This window comes from Metarhizium robertsii (genome assembly GCF_000187425.2).
Source record: "Metarhizium robertsii ARSEF 23 chromosome Unknown MAA_Scf_1, whole genome shotgun sequence".
Lineage (NCBI taxonomy): Eukaryota > Fungi > Ascomycota > Sordariomycetes > Hypocreales > Clavicipitaceae > Metarhizium > Metarhizium robertsii.
Genome location: NW_011942149.1, coordinates 2,645,189 through 2,655,470, shown reverse-complemented (window position 1 = coordinate 2,655,470; position 10,282 = coordinate 2,645,189). Strand labels below are relative to the sequence as shown.

The window sequence follows — 10,282 nt, the reverse complement described above, 5'->3', positions numbered from 1 at the left end:
GGGGGGGAAGAGGCTGAGGACTGAGACTGACAGGGGGCGTAATGAGTTTTGTGATTTTCTCGTGGAGAATCTGATTTCGTCTCCCTGCGTCACGATACTCGGCAGTTAGGAGGTCCAGAAACGCATAGGGGCCGTTGTAAAAGCTCTTTTTCTGAAAGTCTTCGCCGCGAACAGTGTGCTGGTCGTCGGGAAAGCTCTGGATACTCAACAGCTGCCACGGGCCAAAGGTGTCGAAGAGGAATCCCTCTCTGGCCCTTTCCCGGCGAGGCCTCATGCGCAGCGGCTTTGTGGGCTCGCCGCCGAGCGAGAGGGCGAGCACGGAGCTGCACTCGGCAATGTCGATGTGGTCGCCGAGCCGCTTGTCAGAGGGCCGTTTGTCGAACCTCTGCCAGGGGGCGGGCTCGAGGCCCTCTGCCACAGAGGTGTAGTACTTGAAGACGAAGAAGAATGACCGCTGACGGACGTTTGCGTACGACGAGGCGGGTTGATGGCGGGTGTCGAGGGCTGGGGGGATCAAAGGTGACGGGGGGTACGGCGAGACGGACGAGGTTCGTTCGAAGGCTCGGTGCATGATGGCATTTGTGCGTCCGCGGTTTGGCGCCTCAGAGAGGAGATGGGTGAGAAGCTCGCCCATGTCGAAGTGCGGCGTCATTGTGAGATGGAGGGCGGCGAGGATGAGCGGCGTTGGCTCTTGGACGATGCTATTCATCGGGTACGTCAACAACACTGGAGCCTGAAGGGCGCGTACAAGGAACATACGTGATTCTTCCCACTGCCTCCCCGTCGGAATTGACGTCCTTGATGGCCTCCCATACCGTCGGCGCATCCACGATGCCATCTGGACTCTGGTACGGCACGCCTTCTCCGCCGTACTTCACATCCGCTTGTACATCAATATCAACGCTGATCTTCTTGGCTTCTGCGTCTGCCGTGACTTCGTAAACTTCAAACGTCGTGCTCACATAGCTCTCGCGCTCAAAGGCCGCAAAATCACGAAACGGCACGGCGAGGTCCATGTCCGGCCGCCGACGAACGACTTCTTCCAGTACCGTGGCTGTGGGCCCGTCAAACTCTGTCTCCCTGAGATGCCCCATGAGCATGTCGTCGGAGAAGCTCAGCGGGAGAAGAGGCTTCTGTGTTCTCGAAGTGATATCCGCGGGCGGAGGTGCCAGCTCTTCCGCAGGGCGAGCGCCGGCAGAGGGCGCGTCAAGCAGCGGGATGAAGGACAGCTCCTCGTCGGGGATGAATTCTGAATCATGAGAAATTGTCGAGCGCGCTACGGGCTTGGGAGACGGATAAAACGACGGCCGCTCTGCTGTGGTTTCCAGCGTCGAGGTTCGCGTCCGCTGGAGGCGGCTGAGGAGGTGAGCATTGGGCGTGTGAGGCTCGGGACTGAAAAAGGTTGGGTGGGAGAGGGCGCGAAGCGGAGGACTGTCTGCACGCTCGCGAGTTCGCTGGCCAACGGCATTCTGGATGCTGCGCAGTGTTTGGAGATATTGTTCGTGGTGGTGTTCTGCGGCGCCGATGAGCTCCTCGACGTTGAGTTGAGATGCCATGTGCCACACAGGGTTCAATCTACACTACTGACACGGCTCGAAGTCCAGTGCTTTGTGAATTATGAAGGGATAATGGGCAAGGACGCCTCAGCAGGACACGGAACACTATTTCTAAATTCCAACGTGGGCAGAGCATTGAGCAATTTGCAGCCTCGGCCTCGGCTTGGGACCTGGCCTACTCCTCACTTACACGGCGTGCGTGACATGGCCATGATGCGGCTGAACCAAGGACATTCATTCATTGACTCCTGTCCTCAGAGAGTCAGCACTAAATCGCTCGGTCACCCTCCCAGGACGTCGGTAACAACTTGCATGAACCGTCAGCCCTGCCCAACACACCTACAGTGACGTCACCGTCGCGCCTCGCCCACCACAAACCGACGTTACCCAGCGAGGACATCCGTATGGCAGCGCATAAGCACGTGGAGGTGGCACCCGCTAGGCGCCGAGTTTGTCTGCGGCTTAATTAATACGTATTGGGCCTTCTTATCGGCCATGCCACGTTTCACCCTGCTCAACTTTGGGAAAGCGAGGCTGTCGTGGCGTCAAAAGTGGGAGACTAAACCGCGTTTGGGGGACAACGCGAACCCATCTGCTACGAGATCGAAGCCTTGAGGAACGAAGCTTGACGAGATGGCCTGCTCTCCACGGTCCTAGAAGCAAACTCAGCGTCGCCTCACTTTGACCAGCCACATGCACACGCACACGCACGGATTCACCAGGCCCTCGTTCATGTCATCACACGACAGGATACATGTATTACTCATTTATCAATACTAATTCATCCAAAAGGTAAATCCTCCCGACTCGGTCCAAAAGCCCCCGTCAGATATCAAATAAGCCACCAGAGCCGTTCAGTGAAACTGTTCCAACGAAAAAAAAAAAAAAAAAAAAAAAGAGTCTCCTCGGACCGGCCGAAGCAGAATATCAAATATCCTCCCCAAATTATTACCTAGTATCTGAGTGTGCAAATGTAGCGCTATATGTCTCGCCGCAATACGGAAGCGGGAAAGGAATACTAACGTCGGCCGTCGAACAACAAGCAAAACGGGAAAGAGAACCAAGGGGAGCAAAAGACACAAAAGGGGGGGGGGGTTCCTCCCAACTGGCTGTACGAATGTAAAAATGAAGGAAAAGAAACGAAACTTCCATGGTATCAGTGCTTTCCCAAACGCCAAACAGCCCTTTTCGATATAGTCGTTGTACATTGGTGAAATATACGAGGCTCGGCGTAACCTTACCACCCCTTCTTTCGAGCAAATCGCTTGTTGAGCAGGGCAAGCACCTTGGGTACGTTGAACTGCACATACTCCAGATCGAGCTCATCCTGGTTATCCTTTTGCATCTCAAGCAAATCGTCCAGCTTGAGGTCGAGTTCCAAAAGACCCCGGTTGCGACCTACGCAAGACCATATTAGCACATTGGGTCTTCCTCAGAGTTTGATATCACAAATGTCTTACCTTTATAGTGGAGCGAAATAACAAATGTACCTGGTAAAGGGCTAGTGAAGTTGAAGTAGATGTTGGCCCGTCTGTTATCCGGAACATTACTCTTCTGAATCACTCCCTCCCTCTCAAGCTGCTGATGCGTGAATTTGTAGGGTCCCAACACCTGCTGCTTCTGCTGCTTTCGCTTTGTGCCCTCGCTCTGAGAACGCACATTGTGCAAATAGCTCTTATATGTTTCCAGTTGGCCCACCAAATATGTGTTGTGGTCACGAATCGTCTTGTATACCTCTTCTAGCTTCGCCGACTCAGCAATGACGCCTTCTTTGAGTGAGCCTAGATGCTGCAATTCCTGCTCGACTTCGTCTCGCAATAGATCGAATTGGTCGCTCTTGTCGATAACGCCCAGTTCCTGTAGCTGCGAAAGCAACTCCATGGCTCTAATGCCTTTGCGAACCATGACAGCATCATTACGGCTCGTTGCTGCAGCATCGGCCACCCGCTCCAAACGCAATGGCCGTCGCAACACAGCACTGCTTTGTGGAATGGTCCGCAAGACCTGCACAAAGATGGACTTGGCCTCCATAAAGAACACTTCCTCCTGTGTGATGTCAAGCGCTGCGGTTAAATCGTCAATTGCAGTTTCCCATCTGCTAAATAATGGCAAATTGATCACTCTGTTCTCCTTGCGCGGTACTTGAGCTGGAGATGGACCAAGTTCCGACATAATAACAGCCAGGTGTGAGTTTTCATCCTTGCAGAGCTCCTGATAGTGTTTGTCGATAAGTCCGTGCATGGCGTAAATTTCATTCAATGTAATATCCAACTCAAGATCCTTCTTTGACAGCGCAACGTAGTTGTCCATTTCCAAACTCTCGTAAAAGTCACTGACTTCGCAAAGATCCAGCATGAACCTGTTAATTCTGTCCTTGTTCTGGTGGATGAATGGTTGAAGCTTTGCCATGTAGGGTTCCTTGGCGTACGAAGGCTTGTTCGCAAGATTTTGAAGCATCTTCGCAATCAAGGTCAGGGTTCGTCTCGGCCGTTCGGCGGGAGTTCCGTCAATAAGCATGTACGATTTGGGGGTAACAATGGCTGGGTTTATGAACCTAAGGAAGAAGAAACCGCCAATCAAAGTGCAGATAACCTGGTCGTTTGCATCAGGATATTTGCGCTTTGTCAAGCTTCTGATTTGCTTGCAAATCCACCGAATACCATAAGGAGCCTCTTCCAGGCCTTCGATAATGGTACTCAAAAATCCATTGGCAATTTCCGTTAGCATAGTGAGTCGGGGCTCGATAATGGCCTGGACTTTGGGGTTTTCGGCAGCCTGTTCACCAGTGATACCCTTGGGCAAATTTGCAGGTAGGGTGCCAGTATCCTCTTCAATCTGTTCCAGCATGCGCTCGTAAACCTTCAAGGGGTTAATCTCCAGATCCAGGTCTTTCAATTCAATGAGGCTGTTGATCCTGTCGGCTAACACAGTTTTGAGAAAACTCTGGCCAGGACCACGACGAGTATATGTTGTCATCATACGAGACACGGGTGTGTTGGCTCGAAGCAACGAGGAATAATCCGGAGTGTTATCGAACTGGTATGTCAGAACAGACTGATTATAGTACTAATGGTTAGCTGACCAGTTCCTTGACTACATTTCAGGGCTAAGAATGAAAATACTGACCTGAAACATGGTTAGAAGCAAATGCTCTTCGCGACTTTCGTACTGGTTTCCGTAAATTGTGAACATGACTGTCTGCAGCAGGGAGTCTATTTCGGCCATTGAAACCAGTCTGCACAGATGCGCGATATGCCTGGGCTCAGATTGCAAGAGAAACAAGAGATTGCCATATTTCTGCGTCTTGTCATCATTTGGGAAAACACCTTCCTGAACCTCGGTAGCATCCTCGAGGTGGCTGGCGACTTCATTTTGCTGCAGCAGGTTAAATCAGTACATTCAAACTAGACAACAAGAAACGGAAGGTATCCGGCGGTAGGAAGTCCTCACCTCTTCGAGAGCCATTCGGTTCTGGATGAGAAGAGCGATTCTTGAATCCAGATACCGTACATCCTTTTCAAGAACAAAATTCTTTTTCGACTGGGAGGATATCTTTGTTTTCAAATCTCGCAGTACTTTCTGGGCTGCAAAACAGAAAAATCAGCATGAGTTCTTATATTGACGGCAACGCGAACCTACCTTTGGCTAGATCATCTTCAATTTGCATTTCACCCTCGTTTGCTGACATAGACATGTACAGCGCGGACATGGAGTACCGCTTAGACTGGCGCGCCGAGCGTGATCCATCATAGGACGACATGGTGTTCTGGCGCGACAAGGGTTGAAACGACGACGACGAAGCAGTTGAGGCTCGAGATGGAGTTTGAAGCATGGTGGGCATGATGAGCGGAGCGGGGCAGATGCAGCTTGGTGACAAGATCCAAGAACAACGAGATGAGCCTCTTTCTCCTCAGGAATGGCGCGTTAGGCGGGAGCGCGCGGGTACCAGACCAGGCCCCTAGATATGTTTTAAGTCGTGCGCTCTAGGCGTTCGCAAAGTGACCCGAATGAGACTATGTGGAACACAGCAGAGTCGAGTGCGCTAAAAGGCAGTCGGCTTTGATAAGAGGTCATTTATTGTATGCGACAGGTGCGGGTCTGGCAGATAGAAGCGCTACAAGGACGCCAAATCGCGGCCTCGTTCAATCAGGGAAGAATAAAATTAACGTCGCAGGTAGTATCGGCTTGGGGAGGAAGGAGACGAGCTGCAAGATGCACTAGACGCAAAGGCAGGCGACCGACGGGTGCGGATGACGGATGACGGATGACGGTGGTACGTTGCACAACCCAAGAGACGAACCAATTGTTGGGGGCTAATCGGTATTGAGCTGCAAGTATCTGCCGGCTGTGCGCGAAGCAGGGCTTGGGCGACTGCAAATAATGTAGCAAGAATGCAATGCAGTCGTCTTCTCAGGTTTTGTCGGTCGTGAGGATGCAGTCAACAGGCCGTGTCCACAAAGTATGTGGTTGGCTGGGTAAGGACTTGGAGGCGCGGGATATCAATTCTGAGGCTCGGTAGTTTTGCTGTCGGCAAGTCGATCGGGGAGAGAGTTCAAACGTGGCTATCAGATAATCGGCGCCCCTATTTGAGAGCCGCGGGTTTGCTGCCCGTCGAAGGGGCCGTTGGAAGAGTGCAGCGTCGAACACGATGCACTTGCGGCGAGGCTTTCTGCGCAAAGCAGAGGCGGTGGTGATGTGTTTGAGAAAAGAGAAGGACAATTCCCGGTGCACCAGACGAGGGGCGTGTTGAAGAGATGGCGGAGACTGGGACTGGGATTAGGCCAAATACTAGTACTAGTACGGAGTCAAGTACTACTAGTACTAGCCACAAGGAACAAATGACGACTTGGCAAGGACAATACGACAGAGGGACGAGGAATCGTGACGAGGGGGGACGAGAAGAGAGGGGGGCCTAAACTTGACTTGCCATGTTAAACATGCCTGGCTTGGCCAAGCATGTTAACTCGTGGACTTACGAGGACGCCAGAGGACGCCAGATATGAGTGAGCAAGGGCTGGTGGCCACTGGAATTGGCCAAGTCGGGGCAAGTCAGGACCAGCCAGGGACAGGACGGACAAGTGGGACAGGGGCACAGCCCAATGCTCACGTGTTGCGTGCAAGGAGAGGGAAAGAGAGAGGGAGAGTGGGGTGGGAAGGACCGCCCGTGGGTCCTGACGTCTGATCTCTGGGATGTGATGGGTACGGAGTATGTACTTGCTGAGCCTCCCTCCGTATTCCAACTTCTAAAGTTGGCAATGCAAAACACCAATACTCTTCCAGAAACATTGTAATACAGCCTTTACTACAACACGGCCAAGCCTTCTAAAAAGGCGCCGAATATCGGGGCGAATTCCTACCAAGTGCCTTAAGTACCTACAGCAGCAAGTTTAGCTACTGTTCGCAGTGGCGAGCTACCGACCTACCTAAGTGCTGGGTACTTAGACCTACAGTAGTTGCCAGGGCGTGTCCGAGTCTGGTCAATCGTAGTACTAATCTGTTTTCTTTTTTTTTTATTCTTTAATTCCCTACCGAGTAACTACTTGACAGTCAAGGTGCTTCCGCGCCAATAGTCCAGCCCGGGATCCCGAGGACCTCCCCGCCGTCCTTTGCATCCTCGTTTCTGCTCAGCGTTCTGAAGCTTGCACTCGCGCGAGTACTTACTCGATTGTAGACCGAGGGGTGTGACGCTTGGTCCCACGACGAGATTATCACCCGTACTAACCCAGGGGCGATCTGACGCACTGATTCAAAAGCCACCGCTCTTATGACGTCCATCCCATCTTCCTTTGTGTGCCAGAGAGCATTTGCTTTCAAACCAAGCCACAGCTACAGCCTGTCGCATCTTGGTGTTGGGTGTCAAGTGTCAAATTCCGGACATCTGGAGTTCCTGGGTCCTCGCCAGGTACCTTTTACGGAGGATTACCAGGTGAAGGTGCTCCAGGGGTCACACAAGGCGCCCAGAGCCAAGGATGGCCCAGTCGCTCCTGCCTCGCCTCCTGCGTTTAATGGTCCATACTGATCAAAAGGGTGCATATGTATTATTCTTGTCAATTTTCGATCCGATCAATCATTTTCTCCCAGCATCATCACGCAGCTAATCATTGGCGTTCGCTATACATGTATTGACTGACTTGTGCATCGACTGTCATTTGTCTCGGCTGTCGAGAATGCTATCTCTCCAGCTCTCCTGTTCTGGACCAGGAGCGGCTCAGGCACGAGGCACGGCTTGGAATTCACATCGGTCCCCTGGCCGCTCAAGCGCTCTTCCGACGTCCGACCACCCCAGAAACCCGGAAAGGGGGTGCCCATACAACTAGACGCGGCCCCAGCCCTCCATTTTCTAGATCCACCAATTTATTAATGTGCTACAGTACGGAGTACCTACAGCAGGATTTCACGCGTCGAACCCTTTTGCCTCAGCAGACGACCGTAGGATGCGCATGGTGTTGTGGACTCACCCTTTTTCCGCCCCCAAGTATCGCTCAAAGTGGACGCCATCGCGGCTTGCCACAAGGATTAGAGCCGGTCAGGTGTTTCCTTATGCGTTTATCGAGCTTTGTCAGACTACGGCACTCAACCTCAACAAAAGCCTCCCAAGTCATGTCTGTTTAATTCATGTCAGAACCGATTCAGCCTGCACCAATCGGTAGAATCCCGAATCAATGCATCTACTAAAAGGGCATCAAGAGCCCCAGACGTCACGTATACCAAACCGATCAGACTTGTCTCGACTACCTAGGCTGTACGGGGCAGCAAATGCGTGCAAATGTTGATACCAACTTTGCGTCCAGGTTGAAACAAGACGATCAACGGTTATGGCTTCCCGCAGTTTTGTCACACACAGTACATACATACATGCATGCATGCATGCAGCATGTGACAGTGTATCATTGATACATTGTGTAACAAACACATATCCTGTATAGCTTGATTCTTTGTGCCTTCTTCTGGATGCTCATGGTTGGCCGTTTAGTCAGTTCAAGCATTATCCTGGGGGCATGTTCCCAAGTGGATATTTGCTGCTTTGGGATGCTTGTTGTCAACACTCAGCCACATCGTCCACCGAGTATGCATGACATGCAGGAAACACTATCGAGACTATGCAACAAACTGTTGCAGGGCCGAGCGTGAATTCTATCTTGCGTGATACTACCGAATCTCCGTCTCCGCTGACCCATATTTTGCGACAAACTTCATGATTGTTGCCACTATTGGGCCGCCAAGTCGACCCAGCCCAGCGCTGTCCAGGCCCTTGAATGTTCTCGGTGCGGACAGACGAGTGCGCAAATTAATCAATCGACATACGACGGTATTGCTCTGGGCGATAGACCGCAAAACGGCAGAGCCATCTCCACGTCATCCAGGATACCGGAATTTCGTGCGTATAACTACTACATGAGTAGGTGGCTGTCTTACTTTTCCAACTGGAATTCCTTGTACCCCTGTTCTGGTCTCGGCACATTGTAATCTCACGACAACTAAAAATAAGCTGGTCTGATATTTACATATTACTTGTATCATGCGTGTAATTTTATTGACTACAGAGCGAAACAATCAAACGTTAATATTAATATTACATGTAGCATTTCGGTGAGGCGTTCAATGCATCAACCCCGCAATCTCCTGCTCACAGAGGTGGTTTGCTGAGCATTGGCCGGCACGAGTACATGTTACGCCTCCTTGAGTTGTGTTGAAATCTTTCATATCACCCTGTACTGTGTTCGAAGGCAGATGGGTGAACTTCCGCATAACATTGGGCAGGAGTGCAGGACTCATGCTGACAAGAAGTCTTGTCCGCGCAATGTAAGAACAAGAATATCTCGTGCTGTGTCACCCACACATGTTGTAACTACGAGTCAGGAATCAATGCCGAATATTTTTGGCGCTACACAACATACACAAAAGAGCGCAATCAATTGGTAAACGTCAGGATGATGTCAACCCTGCAGAGTAGCAAGTACATAATCCGTCCTCCCTCCCAATTTCCGGATTGTCGTTGGAGCTTTATAGTCAGGCCCACAGCGATGGTAATTAAACGTGCTGCATGTTGTCGTCGTACATTTACACGGAGATATGCCCCGGCAATTTGAGATTTGACTGTCTGTGCTGCCAAGCGATAAGAACTTGAACTACGTAGCAAGCGGCAACCGCAAGTGATATCATGATCTTGGCAAAGTCCAACAGATAAACTTTTGGGTACATGTCACAATACTGATGCGTCTATGCCGAAGGGTTTGTTGTATTGTGCTCAAGGACTGTTGTTCTAGCATTCAAAAGTGTGGAAGTGCGAGGGCACCGGGCACCGGGCACCCAATTACAAAGGCATCTATGTACTCAACACTAGGTACGCGGCTGCAGCTCGGTGGGCGAGCAGGAAGGCTGTGGGTTGGAAAAAAATATTTCGAAGATGACAGTTCTCAGACCAGCAAAACTCTTGCTTGGGCACGTATGAAAGTCATAAGGCAACACCTACTGCGAAAACCGTGCGTGTTACTACGTACGTCTTCCGACAAAACGGGGAAGGCATATCTCGGCTGGTCATCGATGCTGAGTAGGTCGGAGGAAATCCTAGTCGTTTGGCTAACAGTAGAAAAAAACTGATGTTATTCCAGCGAGACTGTTACGGGGCGTCATGACGTACCCAGCGGCAGCGAGTAAGCCGTTGAGAAATGATTGCATCCCATACTACCACTTCAAGCAGTCGACCCCATTGCAGTGTTCGTCAC

At 51.3% G+C, this 10,282-nt stretch overlaps 2 protein-coding genes across 2 annotated transcripts in view; both read right to left on the bottom strand.

Moving 5' to 3' along the window:
• MAA_04612 (Mg2+ transporter protein, CorA-like/Zinc transport protein ZntB) overlaps nucleotides 1–1,556 on the bottom strand; it is a gene marked incomplete at both ends in the record, with an annotated part of 2,204 nt that extends 648 nt beyond the window's left edge. Inside the window, 3 exons of the mRNA XM_007822708.2 lie at nucleotides 32–454; nucleotides 542–701; nucleotides 760–1,556. Coding sequence (XP_007820899.2) covers nucleotides 32–454; nucleotides 542–701; nucleotides 760–1,556 — 1,380 coding nt within the window. The remainder of the gene's footprint in view (nucleotides 1–31; nucleotides 455–541; nucleotides 702–759) is intronic.
• Nucleotides 1,557–2,793: 1,237 nt separating this feature from the next.
• MAA_04613 (Rho GTPase activation protein) lies at nucleotides 2,794–5,388 on the bottom strand (the record flags this gene model as incomplete). Its single annotated transcript, XM_007822709.2, has 5 exons — nucleotides 2,794–2,954; nucleotides 3,017–4,610; nucleotides 4,683–4,931; nucleotides 5,007–5,140; nucleotides 5,196–5,388. 5 exons carry the CDS (start codon nucleotides 5,386–5,388, stop codon nucleotides 2,794–2,796), a joined length of 2,331 nt encoding a protein of 776 aa, XP_007820900.2.
• Between the last annotated feature and the right edge of the window lie 4,894 nt (nucleotides 5,389–10,282).